Source organism: Aquarana catesbeiana, linkage group LG09, assembly GCF_042186555.1.
Source record: "Aquarana catesbeiana isolate 2022-GZ linkage group LG09, ASM4218655v1, whole genome shotgun sequence".
Classification (NCBI taxonomy): Eukaryota; Metazoa; Chordata; class Amphibia; order Anura; family Ranidae; genus Aquarana; species Aquarana catesbeiana.
In genome coordinates, this window is record NC_133332.1 from 121,961,087 (window position 1) to 121,987,366 (window position 26,280).

At 44.8% G+C, this 26,280-nt stretch overlaps 1 protein-coding gene across 3 annotated transcripts in view; it reads right to left on the reverse strand.

Annotated features, from left to right (window-relative positions):
• Nucleotides 1-26,280, reverse strand: part of ARHGEF6 (Rac/Cdc42 guanine nucleotide exchange factor 6) — a 219,371-nt gene that overhangs the window by 153,623 nt on the left and 39,468 nt on the right. For all 3 annotated transcript variants that reach the window (XM_073599229.1, XM_073599228.1, XM_073599230.1), the window contains exons 3-6: nucleotides 11,914-11,998; nucleotides 11,104-11,231; nucleotides 6,512-6,710; nucleotides 3,057-3,127 (exon numbers count right to left, since the gene is read on the reverse strand). In XM_073599229.1, coding sequence (XP_073455330.1) covers nucleotides 3,057-3,127; nucleotides 6,512-6,710; nucleotides 11,104-11,231; nucleotides 11,914-11,998 — 483 coding nt within the window. The remainder of the gene's footprint in view (nucleotides 1-3,056; nucleotides 3,128-6,511; nucleotides 6,711-11,103; nucleotides 11,232-11,913; nucleotides 11,999-26,280) is intronic.

A 26,280-nucleotide genomic window follows, 5' to 3' on the forward strand; every position in this document is an offset into this window, starting at 1 on the left:
CAATAGGAGTTCATGGTGCCCCCCCCTGTGTCCCTGCCACACTGCCCACATTACATACATTGGTCTCTACACCCTTTAGCCGCAGAGGCAGCAGCTGAGGACGTACACATGCTGCGGCAGGAATTATACCCCCTGTTGCTTTTGGTGTCTGATTGTGACCCAATCAAGTGAATAGGGGCACTCTGCAAACACCCAGCAACCATGTGTAATGCACGCAGTAGCAGCATGCTAGTGTGGGATCCAAGGGGTTAAAGCAGGTTATGTGATAAGGCAATACAATGCCTCTTTATAGCCAGCTTTAGCCACTTGGTCGCTGTACTGCATAAGGCTGCACAACCTTTGCAGAGCAGCCCCATGCCAAGCGTGACAGGGTGTATAATTTCTGCTGAGGCTGCAACATGTGTACACCCCTGGACCCCTAGGATGGGGGCAGAGAGGGACCCCTGGGATGGGGGCAGAGAGGGGCCCCTGGGATGGAAGGAGAGAGGGGCCCCTGGGATGGAAGGAGAGAGGGGCCCCTGGGATGGAAGGAGAGAGGGGCCCCTGGGATGGAAGGAGAGAGGGGCCCCTGGGATGGAAGCAGAGAGGAGCCCCTGGGATGGAAGCAGAGAGGAGCCCCTGGGATGGAAGCAGAGAGGAGCCCCTGGGATGGAAGCAGAGAGGAGCCCCTGGGATGGAAGCAGAGAGGAGCCCCTGGGATGGAAGCAGAGAGGAGCCCCTGGGATGGAAGCAGAGAGGAGCCCCTGGGATGGAAGCAGAGAGGAGCGCCTGGGATGGAAGCAGAGAGGAGCGCCTGGGATAGAAGCAGAGAGGGGCCCCTGGGATGGAAGCAGAGAGGGGCCCCTGGGATGGAAGCAGAGAGGGATCCCTGGGATGGGGGCAGAGAGGGATCCCTAGGATGGGGGCAGAGAGGGGCCCCTGGGATGGGGGCAGAGAGGGGCCCCTGGGATGGGAGCAGAAAGGGGCCCCTGGGATTGTGCAGAGAGGGATCCCTGGGATGGGGGCAGAGAGGGATCCCTGGGATTGTGCAGAGAGGGATCCCTGGGATTGTGCAGAGAGGGATCCCTGGGATTGTGCAGAGAGGGATCCCTGGGATTGTGCAGAGAGGGATCCCTGGGATGGGGGCAGAGAGAGATCCCTGGGATGGGGGCAGAGAGGGGCCCCTGGGATGGGGGCAGAGAGGGGCCCCTGGGATGGGGGCAGAGAGGGATCCCTGGGATGGGGGCAGAGAGGGGCCCCTGGCATGGGGGCAGAGAGGGGCCCCTGGCATGGGGGCAGAGAGGGGCCCCTGGGATGGAAGCAGAGAGGGATCCCTGGGATGGAAGCAGAGAGGGATCCCTGGGATGGAAGCAGAGAGGGGCCCCTGGGATGGAAGCAGAGAGGGGCCCCTGGGATGGAAGCAGAGAGGGGCCCCTGGGATGGAAGCAGAGAGGGGCCCCTGGGATGGAAGCAGAGAGGGGCCCCTGGGATGGAAGCAGAGAGGGGCCCCTGGGATAGAAGCAGAGAGGGGCCCCTGGCATAGAAGCAGAGAGGGGCCCCTGGGATGGGGGCAGAGAGGGGAAAGTGGCAACTCTTTGCTTTGGGGAAGGGGTTGGTCGGTTTTGAAATCCCCCTTACTAGCACATGTCCTCTTCCCTCAAAAACCCAACCAGCACATTTTTTTTTATACCCCCCTTCTCAATGTATTACCCTGCCCCCAACCCCCTCCCCTATCTACAAACTATACACAGACCTCAGAATCATAGCGGCTCCTGCAGTGTAAGATCTCTTCTCCCCGGCTCCTCCCCCTCCTGTCTGTGTACTGTGGAGCCGAGGAGGAGGATCCTCATTGAGCTGTGTTCAGGCTCGGGAGAGAGAGATGTCGGCTCAGCTACTGCAGAGGGGAATTACTGCGGGAGGGAGCCCAGGCACAGAAGATATCCTGACTCACTGCCCGACACTAGCGAGCCTAGTTACCAGAGGTCAGTGCTGGGACTTGTTCTGGCACTTGGCTCTGGGATAAGCAGAGATTGGGACTGACAGGGGGAGTCTCATGGGGCCCCCTGCTGGCCCGCCGGGCCCTCGGCCGGCGCCCGAGTGCCCTAATGGTCAATCCGCCCCGGGTGTGGGGTTGTTTTTCAGGGATTGGGCTTGGCTCCTTAGTTCCAGTGAAGGGAACTCTTACGGGGCCAGCTCACCAAGACATTTTGGACAATTTTATGCTCCCAACTTTGTGGGGACAGTTTGGGGATGGCCCCTTCCTGTTCCAACATGACTGCGCACCAGTGCACAAACAAGGTCCCTAAAGACATGGATGAGCGAGTTTGGGGTTGAGGAACCTGACTGGCCTGCACAGAGTCCTGATCTTAACCCGATAGAACACCTTTGGGATGAATTGAAACGGAGACTGCGAGCCAAGCTTTCTCGTCCACATCAGTGCCTGACCTCACAAATGTACTTCCGGTAAAATGGTCAAACATTCCCATAGACATAGAATTGAAGCTGTTATAGCTGCAAAGGGTGGGCCAACTCAATAATAAATGATACGGACTAAGACTGGGATGCCATTAAAGTTCATGTGCGTGTAAAGGCAGGTGTCCCAATACTTTTGGTAATATATGTATGTTCATTTTTGGAGCTGAGACGTTGCAGTGGTAAACTTCACCCGAGGATGCACTGCTGGCAAAAAGAAAATCACAACCACCTCAAAAGAAACCAGAGGATTCGGGAACACAAGGCCCACATCTACAGGAGTCAGCATATTTTTCAAATTCTTGTAAAACCTCTGTGGTGGGGGAATGAAATCTCAGTATTCTGCTGAACTGATTTACTTATTGCTACAATTTGTTCTTTGATAGTTTTTTAGACCGATGGTAGGGGCTATGCAAGGTGATTGTGAAGGTGATTTGGACAAGAAGCAGTTTAAAATGAAGCATGCAACATCTGAAAATATAAGCGTAAAAACAAGCAAATAACAGGACTCTGGCCACCAGACAGATTATAACTGCTAAACCATTATTCATTTTCTCTAATCAGGATACTTGCAGTTCCACTTTGGATGGGATTTATTTGCTTACCACAGTGTAATAGTTTTTGGTTAGCTGTGCGACGTCATTCCCTTTCAGTGCTTTTGGGGAAAGTGGTTTATCTACAAAACAAAAGCAAAAACATTATTACTAAGAAAAGGGAACTGCTTCATATTTCTAGATATCAACTTCTCTTATCCATAGATGGGAGGCACCAAAGAGAGAAAAATGACCAGTCTTACCACATGATATCATGCTTGTAATTACATGACAAAAAAGTATATATTGACAGCGGAGTGCTAGCTTGTTGTCTAAAGAACAATCAGGCATGACTGTGCTATGGTACTGCAGAAACAAGGGATTGTGGGAAACAACATTCATAATAATTTAGCAGCTTTTTTGCTCCTCCTGGATAGACAGCGAAATGGCAGATGTGGTAACACTATAACCAATTTAAAGAGCTAGGCCTCCATGCATAGTTCTCCAATTCCAATTGACGCCTCCTTAGTGGAAACGCGTCGGGAGGAGCCAGTTGTAACGTTGCGGTCCGCGCCAAGAATTTTTTTGCTGTAACGAATTTTAAGTGCCTTTTAAAATAAATAGATTTTTTAATCAAAAGATAATGCACTATTAGTCTTCCTCCAATTTTTCATTATCCATCATGTGAATCTGTGAATCTGGGATTCACTTGAGCCCTCTGAGGAAGGTAAAGAGGAATCCATTTTATCAGCTGCAGATGAGCGTCCATGCTTACTCATCCCCCCGTATCTGCTGGGAGCGGTTGTCCATTGTGAATCTTTGAGATTTGGCAGACAGAGGAATGCATCCCTAAGTTGTGGATCAGCACACACGCTTGTGACCTATGTGGGTCTGGTAAGCAGACAATTTTTTATTAATTTTGAGCACGGTGGTGTCTTCATACTAAAGTGCCCACACACCTTGGAAATGGCATCTGTTCAATTTGGAACTCATAAGTTTAATCGGACGTCTTTTCAATTCAGCCCATTCACCCTGCTTAATTTGATTTGTTCTCACATAGACTTTTTGGAACCTGAGAGACTGTTGAGATAGATTATATATATACAATATGTGTGTGTGTGTGTGATCAGTTGTATCTGCCTACCAATCCTTTCCAAATAATACCCTCCTGCACTCACTGGTCAGGGGTGCTTGGCCCGACATGGAATCAGCCTCTTTTCTGCGGTTGTGGCCTCATCCGCCAGTCTCTCTACCTCAGCCAAACAAAGCCTTGTATTCATTCTAAAAATACAAAGTTTCCTGTAAATGGCTGAGAAGCGTTTAGCATTGGCCTCTTTTCACAACAATGAAAAGAGGCCAATGTGTTCTGGGGGAACAGAGACCTTATGCTCTCTGTGTTTATTTATCATTGTGTATCTTATAATGTTGATCTTTTACTGCTCCTGCTACTACGTATTCAAATATCCATTTATTAACTGTTCTGTTTATACTTCTATGCTGGTGTGTTGTTTTAATTAATCATTGTATGTAAAAAAAGATTTTTTACTTCTAGCTAGAGAATGCTGCAGGTGCTTAATGGGTCATATTAATGTTTAAAGTATCTATTTACACATTTTTTAGTAAATTTTTAACATGTATACTTATAGTTACATGGTAACTCTTGATATCCCTTTGGATAGCATGATTAAGTTCTGGCATTGTTGCCTTTTACTTCACTTGTTGTGCGGAGTTAGTTACCAGGTTTTTATTTAAATCTTTATTGTTTTTTAATGTTTTGGGAAGATGTCCCCATTGAGCTCAGGAGAGGATTTCCCAGCGGGGACTTCCGTTCCCGATGCTCTTGACACTCCCACTGTTGAATGATAGCGGGTATATTAAGGCTCTACGGGTGACAGGTGTACGCCACCCTTGCTGACGAAGTCTTTCTGACGTAACGCCGCGTACGGGGGCGGAACTGTTTGACCGCCGTCACCCGCAGCCTTCTCTTTCTGACAGCTGTTCAGACGCGAACAGCCTGTCTCACTACACAACACTGCCGCTTAGATTTTTATATGTATTGGCGCTCAATTAGCGTCTCTTCCTTCATCACCTTTTATTAGTTGAATACATTTGGACACTTGTTTCATTTATGGATCGCTCTTAGATGTTTTTATTTTATTTATTTTTTCTGGGGAAAATTGTTTCTCTGCTCTGCCTTTTCAATACAGATCCCTCTCTCCCATGGATATCGCTGTGGACTGAGAGAGAGCATACAGCACATGATAGCCATCTCTGCAGTATACCAGCATTACACCTTATACCTGAGGGGATTTCCGTTTTTCAAAGAATTTACTTGACCTGCAGATGACAGCTAGCCCAGCAGTTTGCCACGGGTCCATTCATGCCGTTTTAGACCCCCTATAACCAAGGGGTCAATTGGATCTGGTAAGCACAATCTTATTTCACATTACATTGCCTGGATAAGTGCCTTATACGAGTGTCCCCAGAAGAGGGTTATTTCCTTATCAATAATGAACTTTTTGATTACCAATTTATGATTGGATTATTTATTATCCCTTTCATTCATTAATTTTATTTTTGCGCTGCACTTATTTTGTTTATTGAACAGAGACTCCCCCTTCATCAGGGCTACTATTGAAAGCTAATAAGGGAATGGTCCTGTTACGGACTGCCTATGGCACAAGGATTGGAATGATAGATGTCCAAATGCTGGCTGTGGGTAGAGAGGTAACATCTCAATGCTGCCTCTGAACCCAAAAAAAAAAAAAATTTTAAAAAACACAGCCATTGTGAATGATTCCCATAATGTGTCTAACATATTTCCTATGGCCAGCAATGCCATCTAGTGGCCAAAGTGCGGTATGTTTCTGATTGGAGTGTTTCAGTAAAATACAGCATTATGGGCAATAGATGGAGCTGTCCATCATTGGAAAAAAACATATTGGACACATTACCGGAATTACTAATGACAGCTGTGTAAATGTTTGTGACATATTTTTTTGAGGAGGACCTGAGTCTATTCCCGCTTGGCTCTTGCTTTCTGAAAGTCAACAGGGATTATTACTTTTTGTGAATTATTATCATTATATAATTTATATTTTTTTTGGAAGGTATTTCATTTCATAATTATAGGTTATGGTTTATGGGCTAGGATGTTTCTACCTATTTTTTTTCTAGTTTTCCAATATTTCATAAATGTATATCATTGTCAGAAAGGTACCAGTTATTTATGCCATGAAATCTATTTTATTTTAATACTTATTTTGGTTACGTAGCAAGCACAGAGTACAGTGGAAGCTCACAAGGAGTAGACACAACATAAATAGAACGCCATGCTTTCCAATATGGAGAGAAATATGTGAACTGCCATTTACTGATCTTTCATTCAAAGAATGCTAGTTGCTTGGCTGCACCAAAAGCTTCAACATTTTCTAAAGGCACCAACTCAAACATAAAGGTGCATAAGGAATAAAAATCACATTTAAAAAAAAAAAAAATTATGTTTCAACACAATTCTGTGATCTTACCATTCTGTTTGAACTCTTTCACATAGTTACTGGGGAACCAGCCCATCTTGCCATTTAGTGATCCTTCCCACCAGCCCCCATCTTCCACTCTGGTGACATGGATGGTGTCACCTTTACAAAAAGATAGCTCGTCTTCATTCTGTTGCTTGAAATTAAACTTTGCTTTCACAATTAGACTGCTGCCATTACCGGTCATGTCCTTTTTCCAGAATGAAAAAAAAAAAAAATGATGCAACATATTCATGAGAAGAGATTAAAAAATCTTTATTATTAACTTAGGCATTTTGAATGATATATAGGTGCATCTCAAAATATTTGAATATCATCAAAAAGTTAATTTATTTCAGTAATTCAATTCAAAAAGTGAAACTCATATACAGTGTTATATAGATGTGTTACATATAGGGTGATACATTTCAAGCATTTCTTTTTTTAATTTTGATTATGGCTTCCAGCTAGTGAAAACCCCAAATTCTGGATCTCAGAAAATTTGAATATTACATAAGACCAATAAAAAAAAGGATTTTAAATGCAGAAATGTTGGCTTACTGAAAAGTATGTCCATGTACAGTATAGAATGCACTCAAAACTTGGTTGGGGCCTTTTGCATCAATTACTGCATCAATGCAGCGTGGCATGGAGGCGATCAGCCTGTGGCACTGCTGAGGTGTTATGAAAGCCCAGATTGCTTTGAAAGCCTTCAGCTTGTCTGCATTGTTGGGTCTGGTGTCTAATCTTCCTCTTGACCATACCCCACAGATTCTCTATGGGGTTTAGGTCAGGCGAGTTTGCTGGCCAATCAAGCACAGTGATACCATGATCACTAAACCAGGTATTTGTACTTTTGGCAGTGTGGGCAGGTGCCAAGTCCTGCTGGAAAATGAAATCAGCATCTCCATAAAGCTGGTCAGCAGAGGGAAGCATGAAGTGCTTTAGAATTTCCTGGGCTGTGCTGACTTTGGACTTGATAAAACACAGTGGACCAACACCAGCAAATGATATGGCTTCCCAAATCATCAATGACTATGGAAACTTCACACTGGACCTCATGCAACTTGTATTCTGTGCCTCTCCACTCTTCCTCCAGGCTCTGTGACCTTGATTTTCAAATGAAATGCATAATTTACTTTCTTCCGAAAAGAGGACTTTGGACAACTGAGCAACACTCCAGTCCTTTTTCTCCTTAGCCCAGGTAAGATGCTTCTGCCATTGTCTCTGGTTCAGGAGTGGCTTCACACAAGGAATGCAACAGTTGTCCATGTCCTGAATACGTCTGTGTGTGGTGGCTCTTGAAGCACTGACACAAGCTGTACTCCACTCCTTGTGAATCTCCCCCCTTGAATGGCATTTGGTTCACAATCCTCTCAAGGCTGCGGTTATCCCTAATGCTTGCACCTTTTTCTATCACACTTTTTCCTTCCACTCAACTTTCCATTAATGTGCTTGGATACAGCACTCTGTGAACAGCCAGCATCTTTAGCAATGACTTTTGTGACGTACCCTCCTTGTGGAGGGTGTCAATGACTGGCTTCTGGACAACTGTCAAGTCAGTAGTCTTCCCCATGATTGTGTAACCTACTGAACCAGAGATCATTTAAAGGCTCAGGAAACCTTTACAGGTGTTTTGAGTTAATTAGCTGATTAGAGTGTGACACCATGAGAAAACAATATTGAACTTTTTCACAATATTCAAATTTTCCGAAATAATTAATTTTGGGTTTTTACTAGCTGTAAGCCATAATCATCAAAATTAAAAGAAAGAAATGCTTGGAATATATTACGGTGTAATGAATCTATATAATATACAAGTTTCACTTTTTGAATTGAATTACGGAAATAAATTCACTTTTTTGATCATATTCAAATTTTTTGAGATGAACCTGTAGTTGGCTCCACCATGTAGAGCATGGGTGCTCAACCTGTGGCCCTCCAGCTGTTGCGGAACGTCAAATCCCATCATGCCTCTGCCTTTGGGAGTCGTGCTTGTAACTGTCAGCCACTTGCAATGCCTCATGGAACTTCTGCAGTTCTGTAGTTCTGCAACAGCTGGAGGGTCACAGGTTGAGCACCCATGATGTAGAGAGTAGTTACAATCCAATATAAGTAAATAAAAAACACTTGCGCCTAGGATATACAGTGAACTACAATAAATCCATGCAGCAGCTGTTTCAATCTAGTGATAAGAAGTAAAAGGTGGTGTCATAGGAAACTAATCCTAAGACAAAACAGTGCTGGCAATGTGCCTAATAATACATTTCTATAAAATGTGGAATGATCCTCTACAATAAAGGAATTAACAATAAAGAAAAGTGTATCAATATGCAAATAGACGTACAAATAGAGTCCAGTTGAAAAAATGAAATAAAATAAATTGAATGAACTTCTTGCTCAAATATGAACGTGCTCTATGTATCACAATAGTGAAAAACATGTTGCTCGTGCTTCCAACCAATTCATAAACAAGTGAAGATCCCTACTCACCAAATAAAGTTGACCCTAATTACCTTACAGCAAGAGAGGTCAAATGCACTTTGCGGTCTGTGTGACCCGTGGTGGCTGGTACCGGCTCCCGGCGGTATCTGGTGGTTCGTGGTCCCGGAAATCAGCCCTGAGAGAAGTCCTCCGCTCTCCCACACTACACAAGATCCAGACCACGAGCAGGTCTCAGCGATCATGGGCTCCACACAAGGACTCCGACCAACAGCTCCCTTCCACTATCAGTGCTCCAGATGGACAACCAATGGCATTTTAAAATAAAATAAAAAACGGGCTCCACATAGTGAAAAATCAGCTTAATTTTTTATTAAAACTTTTAAAAAGTAAAATACAGTTCACAATGAGGTTAATGGTGACAGCTTGCTGCAATCAATAAAGAGAACATTTGGGTCCTCATAAACCCTCCATAAAATTGATAAAAGCTTGATGCATAGCATCTAAAGCTCGATCCAACACGCCGTGCGTCCTAGCTTGACATGTTTCGTCAAGGCAAATGGTATCATCAGAAGCTTTTACTATTGTGGGACATAGAGCACGTTCATATTTGAGCAGGAAGTTCATCAAATTTATTTTATCTCATTTTTTCAACTGGACTCTATTTGCACGTCTATTGAGATATTGATACACTTTGCTTTATTGTTAATTTCTTTATTGTAGAGGATCATTCCACATTTTATAGAAATGTATTATTAGGGACATTACCAGCCCTGTTTTGTCTTAGGATTCGTTTCCTATGACACCACCTTTACAATCAAATATAAGCTTACTTGAAGAAATCTAATTTCATGTTATGAGTTCTGCCTGCCTGCTGGCCATCTCTTTCCACAACTTCCTGCATTCCCTGCCTGCTTTTCAGCCTCTCCTCTGCTGTTTACGCTCAATTTCTGAGGACTACACATTCCATGGTACCTTGCTGTCTACAAGCAGTAACTCCCATACTGAATCTGCCTCCTGATACACCTCCTCGCAGCACCTCCAAAGTTCAGAAGGCAGGCTCTGTGAAATGTGTGACACGGCAGTGCCTACTTATAGTGCATAGTGTGTCACAGAATTGTGGGGAAGATGGCAATGTTTCAGGATCATGTTCACATATGGCCTTATCCTTTGCATGTGGGGACTGGACCAGGCTAGACCAGAGGAAGGAGGGCAGATGCCTGCAACAGAAAGCGCCGCCCCACACGTCGCCCGGTCGGTAGGCTGCAAAAGCCATGGCCTAAATTTTCGGCCGCCTGCCGCAAGTGCTCAGTAGGCTGCAAAGCCACTGCCTAAATTAGTGGAGAGCCGCAGCAGGGTGGTGCGGATGCCTGGTCACCCACCCAACCATCAAATGCCAAGGTGTACCACCCATTGTGACAACCCTGGAGGGGGAGTGGACAGAGTGTCTGAAGCACCTAAGCCAGAAGCCTGGGCCTCACCCGAGGAAGGGGGGGGAATGTGGAGGAGAACCCCAGAGAGACTGACCACTCCAGGAAATGAGAGGAGGGGGGCCCGGTATGGATTGGGGGGGACCCCCATGCATGTTTTTGTATTGCCGGCAATTTACATGAATTTAATTTAAATACATTTTTTTCTTTATATATGTCAGTTTTGCTGCAGCAGGTTCTACACATGGTACAGATGCACCACTTTACAGGCAGACTAAGGGTGACACCTCAGGCACAATATTTAAAGGAATTTTTCATTTTTATTGTTTCATTTTAAGCATCCATAAATTCACTGCTCCTTTAAAAACGAATGTTTTAAACAACATTTTTTGCATTGGTACATGTCCCCCAGGGCAGTACCTGGGTCCCCAGACCCTTTTTATGGCCAATAACTTGCATATAAACCTTCAAAATGGGATAGGTTTGAGAGTTCTGGTACAAACTGAATCGGGGGTGTTCAGCCCATCATTAATAGTCTATTGGACCTTGTGGTCAGGACTGTACAACAGCCTCATTCTGTGTGCTTGGATTCATGAGAGGAAACTCTCCTGTGTATGGAACTTTAAGCCTCTTGTAATATTAACAGATTCCTTATATACGATAAAAAAAACAGTCTGTACAATAGATAAATTATTTACATCTGTGGTTAAGGATTCATGTGCAATAACATACCACAGGTTTTGAATGTCTTCTTAGAACTTTTGATGAGCTGTCTGTTCCCTGAGGATTTGTTTGTGATGAGGAAGCAAAATTATGCGGCTGAGAGAGCGTTCGGGAACATGGCCTCTTCGACGCCTGTTCTGTCAAAGAAATATGTACACAAAATTTATACCAAACACGCAACTTCTATCAATGTTAATAACTTGAAGTAAGAGTACAGAAATAATCCTATATGGTGTTACGGTGATAAGAGATTCTAAAAATGTCAGGAGGAGATAGCTAAAGGGAAGAACAAAGTGGGTAGGTAATATTCATAGTTCTAGTGCATGCATCACTTTGTACGAGTGAACTTTATGAACCTGTTTAATAAAGATGGTGTTATAGAAGTGGGAATACAAAAATAAAAAGGAGCCTAATGTACGAGGTGAGAAAGAAAAGGGAGGACAGGGGCAGGATGATAAAGGGGAAGGATGAAAGGAAAGATGAAGAATCTGATGGGAGAGGCCCAAGGCGTGGGTAGGCTGGTGTCACATGACTAACTAAAAAGAGTAGAAGAGTCTAGTATAAGCTTAGCCACTGATTAATGCAAAAAGTTTGCAATTTAAGTTATACCGTTCATTGGCTAACTTAAGTTATTACAGATGCAAGCTTGCAGGATAACTTAGATCTGTACTTCATGCATTATATATTTCACATTTAATGTATTAAGCCTACACAAGGGACCCAAGTTATCCCAAAAGATTGCATTTTTAATAACTTTACTGAAAAAAAAATGCTTACAAGCTGTTCCTACTAGTATTATAATATGTGGATATGTCCTACCTTCAGTAGCTCGGTTTATTGCAGAAAGAGTGCTCAGGATCTTTGGAAAATTCTCACCAGTGTAGAGGTCATTTGCATCAAACAGCTGCAAAACAGATATAAATTCTCTATTGAGTTTTTGTAAGAAATATAGTCAATGAAATTACATATTTTAGCAGTGTGGGATAATAATTATTTAAAAATAAAATGAGTTAGATATATTCAGGGTCCTATAATATCAGTGCGGTGGGAATGCATTGGGTGGCTATTCCAGCGCAGTCCCACCGCACCACCACTGCAAAACAAAGCACATTGCATTGTCTCCAGTGTGGTCGGTTCACAACATTGTATTGTGGTGGTGTGTGGTTGGGGTGCGCTGTAAAGAAGTACAGCATGCAGGATTTTTTCCAGCACAGTGCGGGTCACTGCACACTGAAAAATAGAAGTCTATGAAAATGTCACTGTATGGCATTTCAATAAAATTTGTTAAAAAAAAAAAAGTGAACAATGTGATGCACCAGTATTGGCGCATCAACATTGCACTGGCCCACACATTGTGCCCGACTCCTGCCCCGCATGACTCACTGTCTAATTGTGAGTCAGCCAGACTCCGTCAGGGCAGAGCGAGCAGAAGACGGCAGCTTGTCCTGGCAGCAGCACGGGTTCTCTGATTTAGAGAGACCTTGCACTGCCTGAACAGCCCCGGCTGCACTGTGGTCAATCAGTGAGCTGCGCGGCGGCGCCCGCCGCTACAGTCCAGAGTCGTCAGACGCTTTAGGGTAGCTTCGGGGGCCTTATTATCGGGGTGGCCTTATTATCACGGGGGGGATGCCTTATATTACAGCGAGCAGCAAAACTGGAAGTAGGTCTTATTTTCGGGTGATGTCTTACTTTCGGGGAAACACGGTAGTAGTAAATGACTTTAGTGCTCCTAATTTAAAATTTGATAACGAATTGCTCCACAAGGGCATGTTTTAAAGCTCTTTTACTGCCTCTTATATGTAATAGAAGAATAGTAGAATATGTAAATGCTTGAATGCCCGTAGCCTGGGCACAGGTTCTCCTTTATAGACAAAATGAAAATGTGAACTAATACCATACATCCTAAAGCCACCCCCCCACCCCCCACCCCCAGTCCCCACTGTTCTTACCTCTATGGATGATGAGCTGTCAGTGCCCACAGAGCCAATGCAGTGGTCTGCGGGATTTGGAATCCCTGCTCTTCTCCCTCTTTCTGCAGCGCTTCCAGGATAAATCAGAGCAATACTCTGAGCTGAAGCTGACCAATCAGAATCACTCCTACCCCACCACTGGTCAAAATTTGGGGCTCCTATGATCTATGGTTCCGGAGATACGGGGCTCCTTGCGCAGCCTGTCAGAAGCTACATACAGTGTGGCCAGTTTAAATACAAGCTGGCACACACTGTTTGCAGCAGACTGAGAGGATGAGCTCACAGTGCCTCTCACTTCTTGTCAGAGGCACTGAGCTCAATGGATAGCTTGGAGCCTTGGACCAATGGTAAAGTACCATTGGCCCAAGCTGTCCAAAAAAAAATGCTGCAGTGGAGGCAGGCCTCTCACTGCAGTGTCATAGAAGGGGACAGATGTCTGTCCCCATCCAGCCCAGCTTCCTAACTACAAGGAAAAACATGCGTTTATGTGTATAAGAGTTACCCATAATCCCATGTTTTTCTCACACCATTAAGAGGGAGAATGAGAATCTACTGTTTTAATCAAGCTAAATCATATATTATCATGCTATAACATAATTATTATTTATCTATTTACTATGAAATTATTGGTTGGAAGTTATAATTTATAATCCATTAACCGATTGCCGACCGCCTCACGCAGATATACTGCGGCAGAAGGACTCGTACAGGCACAACCACGTACCTGTACGTTCCCCTTTAAGAGGCGGCCAGTGGGCGCGCGCGGCAAGCTCCACGAGTCGGGTTGCGGCTCCCGCGGACTCGATTGCCGCAGGGATACCCGCGATCGCCTCACGGGGAGGAAGAACGGGGAGATGCTGATGTAAACAGCATCTCCCCGTTCTGCCTAGTGACAGTGTCACTGGATCGCTGCTCCCTGTCATCGGAGCAGAGATCAGTCACATGTCACACACAGCCATGCCCCTCACAGTTAGAAACACGCCCCTAGGCCACCTAGTGGTTAACCCCTTCACTGCCAGTGTCATTTACACAGGAATCATTGCATTTTTATAGCACTGATTGCTGTATAAATGACAATGGTCCTAAAAATGTGTCAAAAATGTCCGATGTGTCCGCCATAATGTCGCAGTCACAATAAAAATCGCTGATCACCACCATTAAGAAAAAAAAAAAAATATTAATAAAAATTCCATAAAACTATCCCCTATTTTGTAAACGCTATAACTTTTGCGCAAACCGATCAATAATCGCTTATTGCGATTTTTATTACCAAAAATATGTAGAAGAATACGTATTGGCCTGAACTGAGGAAAAAAATTGTATTTTTATATATTTTTTGGGGATATTATAGCAAAAAGTAAAAAATAATGCGTTTTTTTTTCAAAATTTTCGCTCTTTTTTTTTTATAGCGCAAAAAATAAAAAGCGCAGGGGTGATCAAATACCACCAAAAGAAAGCTCTATTTGTGGGAAAAAAAGGACGTCAATTTTGTTTGGGTGCCTTGTCGCACGACCGCGCAATTGTCAGTTAAAACGACGCAGTGCCGAATCGCAAAAAGTGCTCTGGTCAGGAAGGGGGTAAATTCTTCCGGGGCTGAAGTGGTTAAGCCACCTGCTTGAGTACAGTTTTTGAAAATATAGTAAATTACCTTAAAAATAATATATAAAAAAATAATATATATAATAATTATTTGTATATTACGTATGGTAATTAACCCCTTTATCACCCAGGCCAATTCTGATACTTCCCTCCTACATGTAAAAATCTTAATTTTTTTTGCTCGAAAATTACTCAGCACTCCAAAACATTATATATACTGTTTTGGCAGACACCCTAGGGAATAAAATGGCGGTCATTGCAACTTTTTATGTTACACAGTATTTGCGCAGCAATTCTTCAAACGCTTTTTTTTTTAAAGAAACTGTTTAATGAATAAAATTAAAAAAAAAAAAACAAAACAAACAAAAAAACACTAAAGTTAGCCTGTTTTTTTTTTTTTGTACAATATGATGTTACGCCGAGTAAATAGATACCCAACATGTCATGCTTTAAAATTACGCACACTTGTGGAATGGCGCCAAACTTCAGTACTTAAGAATCTCCATAGACAACACTTTTTTTTACAGGTCACCTGTTTAGTGTTACAGAGGAGGTCCAGTACTAGAACTATTACTCTTGCTCTAACGTTCGTGTCTTATGTAACCTGTGTGTATCTGGCTCTGATACTAGCCAGTGCCTCACCAGCCACTGACCTCACCGCACGTCCCTGGCACCCACACACTTATGCAATCTCTGGCACCCTCACAGATGCACTTACTGTAAGTATGCATCCACACGTCCCTACATTTACACACATGCACAGAATCATACATGCACAAACAAAAAGCACCTGTGCACACAGAAGCACCCCATCACTTGCACACAGTTCTTGCAGGAATAGCCATAGATGGATCAATATTTGGCTGGTCCTCGCTGAACCGGCTGATTTTCGATCAATCTATGGCCAGCTTTACTTGACTCTTAAAGGCAGACTTTGATACCATACATATTACACAAAGGTTCCTACAGATTGGCTTCCAGCAGAGAGTGTCAGAGTAGCTTCAACTGAATGAAAGTGAAGTGCAGTGGAGGTGGCGTTACGCAGTACTGGTGTGTTCTGGCACAGAAAAGCCTGTGTACACTAAACACACCAGTAAAGTGCAATTATTTTGTGATTTCTTGAAACAAAATATGATGGGGATTTAAACCAGGAGCAGTAACAATGTCAACTTTGACAGAAGTCCAGGACCAGTATACAACCTGGGCCTGGGATCCAATTCTTCTCCAGAAGAGATAAGAGACAAATTCAGCATCCTCTGAACTCTCCTCTAACCAAACTCGCACTCTATTTTCACGTAAATGAAGAGGCGCAAGTATAGAATTCAGTAAGAGCTCAGAGGGTGCTCAAGCTCATCTCTACTCCCCAGACATGCAAACTGATCATAAGATAAAAACAGGTAAAATTGAGGTACAACAGGGTGCCTGCACTTCGGACATATTAGTTTACCACCATTGTAGAACATGGCCTGTTAAAAGAGAAGTTTGGGATTGGTGAAAAAAAAATACTCACCTAGGTGGATCCAGCACTAGTCCGATGCTGCATCTGTCCCCCGCTGGCTCCAGACTGAGCGATCAAACACCTCTGATCACTCAGCTCTTCATCTTCAGGCTGCAGAGAGCCGGTTACTGTCAGTAAGTGGCTTTCTGCTCTGCCCCTCCTCGCTGTGAGGTTAAGCCAGCTGGGGGTGCAGGCCCCTGGGTGGATCCGGACCATATGTTCAGGATCTTTTAAGAGCCTGGAATGGCTTTGTGATGTCAGCCGAAAGCGGGCTTTAGCTGCATTCCTGTGATCCATATGAGAAGTAAAGCCAAAAAAGTTTGGCTATACTTTTTTTTCTAAAGCATATCTAATCCCCCTAAAAATAGAATATACAATGCAACTTGCCAGTCTCTTTAGATGTTTGGCTGCATTTTTTTTTTATTTTGTTTCCTTTGTTTTCTCCTGGTGATCCTGCCAATAACACACTTCCTGTCCTAGGGTGACAACTCACTGTACTGTATTTATAAAGAAGCAGCACTGTCACTCCAGAACAGGTTTACAGAACACTCCCCTTTTTTTCCTTTACATGAAAACTGATGGGGGGTTCTGTAGTCCTCAAAGGTAGCTGGGAACAATGCTGATAACAGTCAGCACAGGAAGTCATCAGCTCCATAGGCGTGCGCACGGGGTGTGCCTGGGCAAACCCTAATCACCCTGAGCTGTCTCCCGGAGATCTGCCACGAAATGTTGTATTCAAGAGAGTGTGTAGCCCGCACTTCCTGCGAAACAGTTTCACAAGCAGCAGATCGTGAGGCTTGCCATAGCCGCTTAGTATGTGACCTGTCAGGTAATGTCACTGCTTGCAGGGAGAGAGATCAGCTGTCAAAACTCAGCGGTGATGTCAGTGGGGGAAGGGACCGAACAGCTATCAAACACCAGCCAATGAGATAAGGGCTCGGGGAGGGCTCCGCCCCCTTTCCTAAGCAGCCCAATCATTGGCTGGTGTTTGATAGCTGTTCAGTCCCACCCACCCTCGACATCGCGGCTGAGTTGTGACAGCTGGTCTTCCTCCCAGTAAGCAGTTACATTGTCTGACAGTGTCACACACTGAGCGGCTCTTGCAAGCCTCGTTATCTGCTGAATGTGAAACTCCCCCTCTCCCTTATCAGTGCCCATCAATGCTGCCAATCAGTGCTGCCCATCGGTGTCCATCAGTGCTGCCCATCGGTGTCCATCAGTGCGGCCCATCGGTGTCCATCAGTGCGGCCCATCGGTGTCCATCAGTGCGGCCCATCGGTGTCCATCAGTGCGGCCCATCGGTGTCCATCAGTGCGGCCCATCGGTGTCCATCAGTGCGGCCCATCGGTGTCCATCAGTGCGGCCCATCGGTGTCCATCAGTGCGGCCCATCGGTGTCCATCAGTGCGGCCCATCGGTGTCCATCAGTGCGGCCCATCGGTGTCCATCAGTGCGGCCCATCGGTGTCCATCAGTGCGGCCCATCGGTGTCCATCAGTGCGGCCCATCGGTGTCCATCAGTGCGGCCCATCGGTGTCCATCAGTGCGGCCCATCGGTGTCCATCAGTGCGGCCCATCGGTGTCCATCAGTGCGGCCCATCGGTGTCCATCAGTGCGGCCCATCGGTGTCCATCAGTGCGGCCCATCGGTGTCCATCAGTGCGGCCCATCGGTGTCCATCAGTGCGGCCCATCGGTGTCCATCAGTGCGGCCCATCGGTGTCCATCAGTGCGGCCCATCGGTGTCCATCAGTGCGGCCCATCGGTGTCCATCAGTGCTGCCCATCGGTGCCCATCAGTGCTGCCCATCGGTGCCCATCAGTGCTGCCTATCAGTGCCCATCAGTGCTGCCCATTAGTGCTGCCAGTCCCCATCAGTGCTGCCAATCAGTGCCGCCAATCAGTGCCCATCAGTGCCAATCAGTGCCCATGAGTGTCAATCAGTGATGCTTATCAGTGCAGATTAGTGTTACCAATTAGTGCCCATCAACGCTGCCAATCAGTGCAGCCTATTAGTGCCCATCAGTGCTGCCTATCAGTGCCAATAAGGGCCCTTCAGTGTCCAACAGTGCAGAATATCAGTGCTGCCAATCAGTGGCAATCATTGCTGGCTAACAGTGCCACCAATCAGTGCCCATCAGTGCTAACAATCCATGCTGCCCATCAGTGGACATCAGTGCTGCCTAACTGTGCAAATCATTGCTGCCAATCAGAGCCCATGGATGAACTCAGCATCCAGGCACATTGTCCATGGGATGGGGGGTGGGGGGAAATGGCATAAAATTGGTCTGCATGGCTGTCATCTCAGAAGGAAGCCTCTTCTAAAGATGATACACAAGAAAGCCAGCAAACAGTTTGCTGAAGACAAGCAGACTAAGGACAGGGATTACTGGAACCATGTCCTGTGGTCTGATAAGACCAAGATCAACTTATTTGGTACAGATGGTGTCAATTGTGTGTGGCAGCAACCAGGTGAGGAGTACACAGACAAGTGTGTCTTGCCTACAGTCAAGCATGGTGGTGGGAGTGTCATGGTCATGGCTACAGTTCATTAAGGGAACCATGAATGCCAACATGTACTGTGACATACTGAAGCAGAGCATGATTCCCTCCCTTCGGAGACTGGGCTGCAGGGCAGTATTCCAACATGATAACGACCCCAAACACACCTCCAAGACGACCACTGCCTTGCTAAAGAAGTCGAGGGTAAAGGTGATGGACTAGCCAAGCATGTCTCCAGACCTAAACCCTATTGAACATCTGTGGGGCATTCTCAAAACGGAAGGTGGAGCAGCGCAAGGTCAATAAAATCCACTACCTCTGTGATGCCGTCATGGAGGAGAGGAAGAGGACTCCAGTGGCAACCTGTGAAGCTCTGGTGAACTCCATGCCCAAGAGGGTTAAGGCAGTGCTGGAAAATAAATGGTGGCCACACAAAATATTGACACTTTGGGCCCAATTTGGACATTTTCACTTAGGGGTGTACTCAATTTTGTTGCCAGCAGTTTAGACATTAATGTCTGTGTGTTGGGTTATTTTGAGGGACAGAAAATTTACACTGTTATACAAGCTGTACACTCACTACTTTACATTGTCGCAAAGTGTCATTTCTTCAGTGTTGTCACATGTAAATAATAAAATATTTACAAAAATGTGAGGGGTGTACTCACTTTTGTGAGATACTGTGTGTATATATTGCTTGAACAGTACGGAGTACACTTTTTCTTTGAACAAGCGGTTATCATCTAGGGGCAGATGCATACATTGGTGAAGATGAGAACAGCCCATTCAATGGCCTACTATATTTCTGAAAAATGCTTTACCCATTTCTTGAAAGGTCACATCATATGCAGTTTAGAACAACTAGGGTTGATTTACTAAAACTGGAGAGTGCAAAATCTGATGCAGCTCTGCATAGAAACCAATCAGCATCCAGTTTTCTTTGTCAAAGATTAATTGAACAAGCTGAAGTTAGAAGCTGATTGGCTAACATGCACAGCTGCACCAGATTTTGCACTCTCCAGTTTTAGTAAATTTACCCCACTGTGTCATAGTATTTCACAAAAAAGGAAGAGTGCAGGAATTTTTACATCTGACATTTCTAATAATAGATGTGTGAACCATAGACTACATTATAGTTTGTATTTAGCTTCCTGTATCAGCAGCAAACCATGTTCTGTTTTGTATAATAAGCACACGGTATAGCCGTACCTTTGTGGTTTGCACGTCAATAATATTCTCCTCATTTAACCACCATTACACGTGACATGATAGAAATATGAATTGTGACAAAACTGAGCTAAGCTGGTATTTCACCATCAGCAAAAAGCTGTAAAATGCCCTTCAGATGGGAAGTAATGGCCAGCAACCCCCTTCCCTCAGATACTTCCCCCTAAACCAGGGGTAGGCAACCTTTAGAGCGCAGCGTGCCGAAAAATATTTTCAAAGAAATTGAGAGTGCCGATTTTATAACAAAAAAATGTCTATTTCACACTCTCAACCACGAAAATGATTTTCTATAAAGTAAATGCTTTAAACTACTTGAGTAGTAGTTAGAAATTAACATCCTGCACTCTCACGCCTCAGACCAGCTCCAATTCCTGCAACTCCACACCTCAGATCACATTTCCCCCCTGCACATCTACGCCACCACTGTACCACCCTGCACATATGCCCCACCACTATACCCCCTGCTCATCTGTCCCATCACTGTAACCCCCTGCTCATCTGCCCCACCAATGTTCCCCCTTTCTCATCTGCCCCACCACTGTACCTCCCTGCACATCTGTTCCACCACCGTACCCCCCATGCTCTTCTGCTTCACCGCAGTACTCCCATGCTCTTCTGCTTCACCGCAGTACCCCCATGCTCTTCTGCTTCACCGCTGTACCCCCATGCTCTTTTGTCTCACCACTGAACTATCTTATTCTCATCTGTCCGAACACTGAACTGGTAGCCAGAGTCTTCACTTGGAAATGCGATACCCTAACTACCAGAGGTGTGCCCTGAGGTTAGCTGAGGTGTGCCTTGGCTTAGCTGGTCAGTATGCCTGAAAATAGGGCAAAAAGACACAAATTTAGGCATGATAAGAAAGCTTGATGAAGGGTAGGTAACAATCCGTCTAGTAGAGTAGCGCGTGTCCGGATGGCTACAGTACATGTATCCGGTATGTATTGGCTATGACAGGAGGAAAACCACCGTCTCATAACTTCATGATAAGAAGGGACCCCCTATTGAAACCTGAGAAGCTGTCCAGAACCTGAATAAATGTCCCGTGAATGATTGGATTAAGCCTGATGCCCAAGAAAACCCAGACATGAGAACAAACTGCTTGTAATGAGAGGATACGTGGCGGAAAGGGAGCAAGGGCTGGACCAGGGAGCCCCTGCAAAATAATGGCCAAGAATATCGAACACTTCAAAAAGCGGACACCAGTTAAGTAGTCCTGTGAAATTCCCATGAACCCCTGGCCTACCTATACTTGGTATGGGGAGGTGAGAGGGTAAGCCGCAAAAATGGACGAACTGGCAGGAGTTGCAGGGGTCTGAAGTGCTGGCTACCTGATGGATGTGTTTGATGGTTGGCGGATAAGACCAATGCGCTATGGCAATATGCATAGTTTAAACATGGAGAAACCATACCAGACACACAGAAAACTGGTCCCACATGATTTGATCGGGTCATGCTTCTCCTTGTAACCTGAAAGCCAAGTCCGAGTCCTGAACAGGGGAAGGAGGGCCAGACTCCATCCTGTGGAATAAGTCTCATGGCCTGATTCAGCATACCCAAAGTGACTGTAAGCTCCCTTTGTTGGAACAGGCTGGGGATCAGACAAAAAATAAAATGGTCTGACGTACCTGAGCAGTTCCCCAGGAAACCTTGCAATTAAGAGATTGGAGCCAAGAGTGGAACCCAGGAAGAGAATGATATACGGCCCGGACCTACCACTTGTGGGCCGTCAAGAGGATGTTGACTCAGCACACACCCCGAGAGGGACTGCAGATCTGTGGTCGGTAACCAGGGTCTCCATGCAACAGGAAATCAACTAAATGAATTGAAACCCTGATCCCCCTGCAGGTACCCAAGATCCAATGTAGTGCTGGCAAAAGGTTTTCGAAGCAAGGACTGCTTTTGACCCAAGGGTAAGCTCAATGGTGAAATGACATCTGCACCATTGTCTTGCCCTCCCAATGGCAGGTCGAATGAAATGAAAAAACGTGTGACGTGTGTTATACGGACGAGAAGATTGTGGTCAACAATCATTTAAAAACTAAACCTCAGCCCGTATGGATTTGTAGACGTGACAGATCCTGTGAAGCGGGCACTAGCTAACAAAGAAACATGAACGAAAATGAACGATGAGACATGGAAACAAACGAAGATGAAATGGCTGCTGGTGTATGCCAAACTGCATAGCACCGACCTGCTATGACATGACCGCTATGACAGAAACCGCTGAGACCGAACATGCTAAATCAGAACCGCTGTGCCTGATCCGCTATGACCGAACATGCTGACAGAACCGATATGACATCACCGCTTTGACTGAACATGCTATGGCAGAACCGCTCTGACTGAACCCGCTGTGACTGAACTAGCTGTGACTGAACTAGCTATGAGAGCACTCGTAACAGCACCACTATGATGAACCTGCAATGACAGAACCGCTGTGACAGGAACATGCTTAGACCGAACCGCCCTGCCTGAACACGTCCTGCCTGAACATACTATGACAGCACACGCTATGAGTGAACCACGCTGTGCCTGGAACCCGCTTTGACTGGAACACACTGTGACTAGACACGCTTATGATTGTGACATGCTGACTGGACACGCTAGGATTGTGACATGCTGACTGGACACGCTAGGATTGTGACATGCTGACTGGACACGCTATGATTGTGACATGCTGACTGGACACGCTATGATTGTGACATGCTGACTGGACACGCTATGATTGCGACATGCTGACTGGACACGCTATGATTGTGACATGCTGATTGGACACGCTATGATTGCGACATGCTGACTGGACACGAGTAGTGAAAGGAAACAGAGATGAGATACATCTACCTGTCCTGGCACACTCATCCTGCTGATCCACCTCTCTCATCCAGCCCACATGCTTGTATGTGATGTATGTGATGTCACGTACAAGCATCTGGAATGAATGCGCAATGATGAGCTCAGGTCAGGGGTATTTTCTGAAAGCAGTGAGTCTGTGTGCAGGATCATAAGTTGGGCTCACTGCGCGGAATACTGGCTGTGGCTTAAAGGGACACAGAGTGCAGGGGTTCAGTAGTAAGTGACGCAAAGATTCAGGAATAATTTCACGGACAGTACTCAATTTTCTCTGGAATAATTTCAACAAAGTTCCCAGAAGCTCAACAGTAATTCCACAAACGGTCACCTGATTGAGGTTTTCTTAATCACAGTGAAATTGGAATGCATTCACTGACATTTCCCTGAGCTGCTCTGCTGATGGGGAGGGAGTCAAGTGCCGGCAAAAGAGGCTTTGAGTGCCGCTGGTGGCACCAGTGCCAGAGGTTGCCTACCCCTGCCCTAAACTGACAACTGTCAGCAAAAAGAAAAAAACTTCAAAATCATTACAATTTTTTTTTTTGATAGAGAAGCAATGTTTAGAAACTTTTCCGATTTTCTCTGTGCCCCATTGCAATGATTTACCTTCACTTCCTTTTGGAAAGACAAAACAGGAAGTAAGAGGAAATCTCTCCAAAGTGATAGGAAAAAGTCACTGTATCAGGTGTTGCCAGTGGAAAATTTCACCTCACTTAAGCTGGCCATACACATAGCGAATTTCTTTCCTGCAACCACAGATTGCAGGAAAGAAATTCACGTGATTCCCCCATCAACACACAGTGCTGATGCGGGAGTCCCTCCTACTGGGCCATTGTCTTCTCCTGGCGGGAGTACTCTCCCGGGGGGAGTACGGGGGAAGCTGCCCCCGCTGGGAGAGGACAGTGATTATCGCAATAGCAGCCACTAGTGATAATCGCATCAGGCTGGTTGTAACCAAGTTGATCGACCAATCAACAAAAAACTTTCATCGATTAATGGCTGTACGCATGGATCCATGTTTTCTGACAGTGGAGAGTCCCACTGTCACATTAGTGTTGCGGCGGGGATGTTCCTCCAACCACATCGCTTATGTGGATGGGGGAATCTGTTCATTTTTTTTCGTTCAGATCACCAGCTGAACAAAAAAAAGCTAACTTTCTTTACTTTCTTTTCTTTACTAGCCTAAGGCTGAACCGGCCGAGATTTGAATCGTGTATGGCTGGCATTAGGCTAGTAAAGAAAGTTAGCTTTTTTTCTTGTTCAGCAGACGAGCTGAACGAAAAAAAAAAAAAAAATGAACAGATTCCCCCGTCCACATAAGCGATGTAGATGGAGGAATCCCCCCACCTTCACCCCGCTGGGGACACTGTATTGTGACAGTGCGACTCTCCACTGTCAGAATACATTGAATCCGTGATCGCAGCCATTGATCGATGAAAGTTTTTCAGTATGAACATTCGACAGAAGTCGATCTAATGACTTGTGGATCGGCGAGGGCCACACACAGATCAAAACGAACACCCCAGCCCCCTCCCCAATCCTTGCTGTACTTTCCTCTGTGAGTGACTCTCGAAGAAAGTTTTTGGAATGATTGCGCATAATTGTACAGATTTAGTAATGATAAAAGAAAAACTCAGACAGTTAAGAATGCGAAAAAAAAAAAAAAAAGGATTTGAAATATTCCAAATCTACATGACAGAACATGAAGAACTCAGTAGAGATAATCAGGCAGTCAAAATATACTGCAAGATCTTTAATTTCGTATCACATACAGTACATTCCTCTTACAAGCCTCAATGACCTGAAAATAACGATGTAACAAAAAGTAAAAGAAACCTTTTAATTCATTAAAACTCCATTAAATGTTATAAAAATATTACTAAATAAGCTTCATGTCAGAATAGAACCCAATACATTGTAAAATAACTACAGAGGGCAGAACACTTCAGTCAACAGCACAAAGGACACTTTGCAATGATTGTAAGTATCATCCCTTGTGTAGATTAAAAAAACAAACAAAAAAACAAAAAACAAACAAAAAATGTTTTAACTAAACTTACATTTTGAAGTAGAACTCCAGGAATGATCTGTATTGTTTACTTACATATACAGTGTAAGTATGCATCACTCATACCTGGAAAGCTGGAGATCACTGTAGTAGTCGGCACTACTACAATGTTAGCCGCGGTCTTCTGCATCCTGCTCAGGGTCTATGCAAGTGGCTGTCTCATTGCACACATACCAAAGGAGGTCATTCCTTGAGCACTACATCCCTTCATAGAATACCTTGTATTTTTGTTCAACAAATACAAGGCCTTCTCTGATTGGATGAGGTGTCGATTGGGACGTCACCAACCCTCCTCTCTACTTTTCCAATGAGACGGTGGCAGTGCTGAGTGAGTGACTCCCTATGGTCAGTGGGGCAAGCTTCTTGCATAGAACCTGAGCAGGACACGGATTGCAGTTATCACTGTAGTAACACCGACTACTATAATGATTTCCAGCTTCCCTAGCAGTATGGGTAATGTATATTTATGTTGTTTCAAGCTGGACCAATATAAGTATGCAATACAAGCAAGTCCTGGGGTTCAGATTTAAAGTGACTTAATCCCCCTATAGTGTGTCTCAATTAAGAGCACCAAGTGTCATTTCTGTCTGCTGCTTTGTTCCTCTTCTAAAGGCATGAATCGCTTCTGACAAGTTTTCCTGACACCAGGAGAAAAAAGGTGACGGGGGAGCTCCAGCTGACTGACTGCCTCAGCTCTGTTCATGTGTGCTGTGTTTAGGGAGGTGTGTCTCTTCTGTGACCAGGCTGAGGAGAAAAGAGGAAGCCAGGCACAGAGCTGTGACACTCAGGTGCAAAAAAAAGGGTAATGCGGTTTTGGAATTAGAGAAGGGTTAGAAATCCAATATTTTGAATCTCTGAATATCAATCATCAATATAAACATGGAATTCCAAATGAACATCTCAAGCAACCAAGGAAAGTTTTAACATCTTTCGTAGGAGATAAGCATGTGAGAGACACCAAAAGTGCAGTTCCGCATTAAAGTAACAGTGTTCCTTGCCAACTTTTGATCCGCTTCCAACTCATTTAGAGCCTGCTTATCACCGTGAGTCGGTAAGCACAATCTACAGCCACGGTGGTGGGGTTTTTTCACTTCCCTCCCCTCTTTTTGGTTGTTGTTATGTGCACACCAGGGTGTTTGGTACGTCTGTCTGTCCATGCCTAACATTTAATATACTACACTATGGCCAGTTTTCTTTTGTTTGTTTTTTCTCCTGCATCCATTGAGGGGTTTTAATTTGAAAACGGACGGTGCTGACTGGTCTATCATTCCAAAGGCCCTGGCAGGGTTTTTTGCCATCCGCTCATATCACTGATATTTCTGGTAAGAGCAATCATAGCTCATTTGGATTATTATTTACATTCAAATTGAACATCCTACCATTTTGAAGATCTGGACTTTATATTATTTCTTAAATATTTGCTGGTGTTAGGTTATACTACCACTTTACTTCAAACATAAGATTTTTGTTTAGCGCA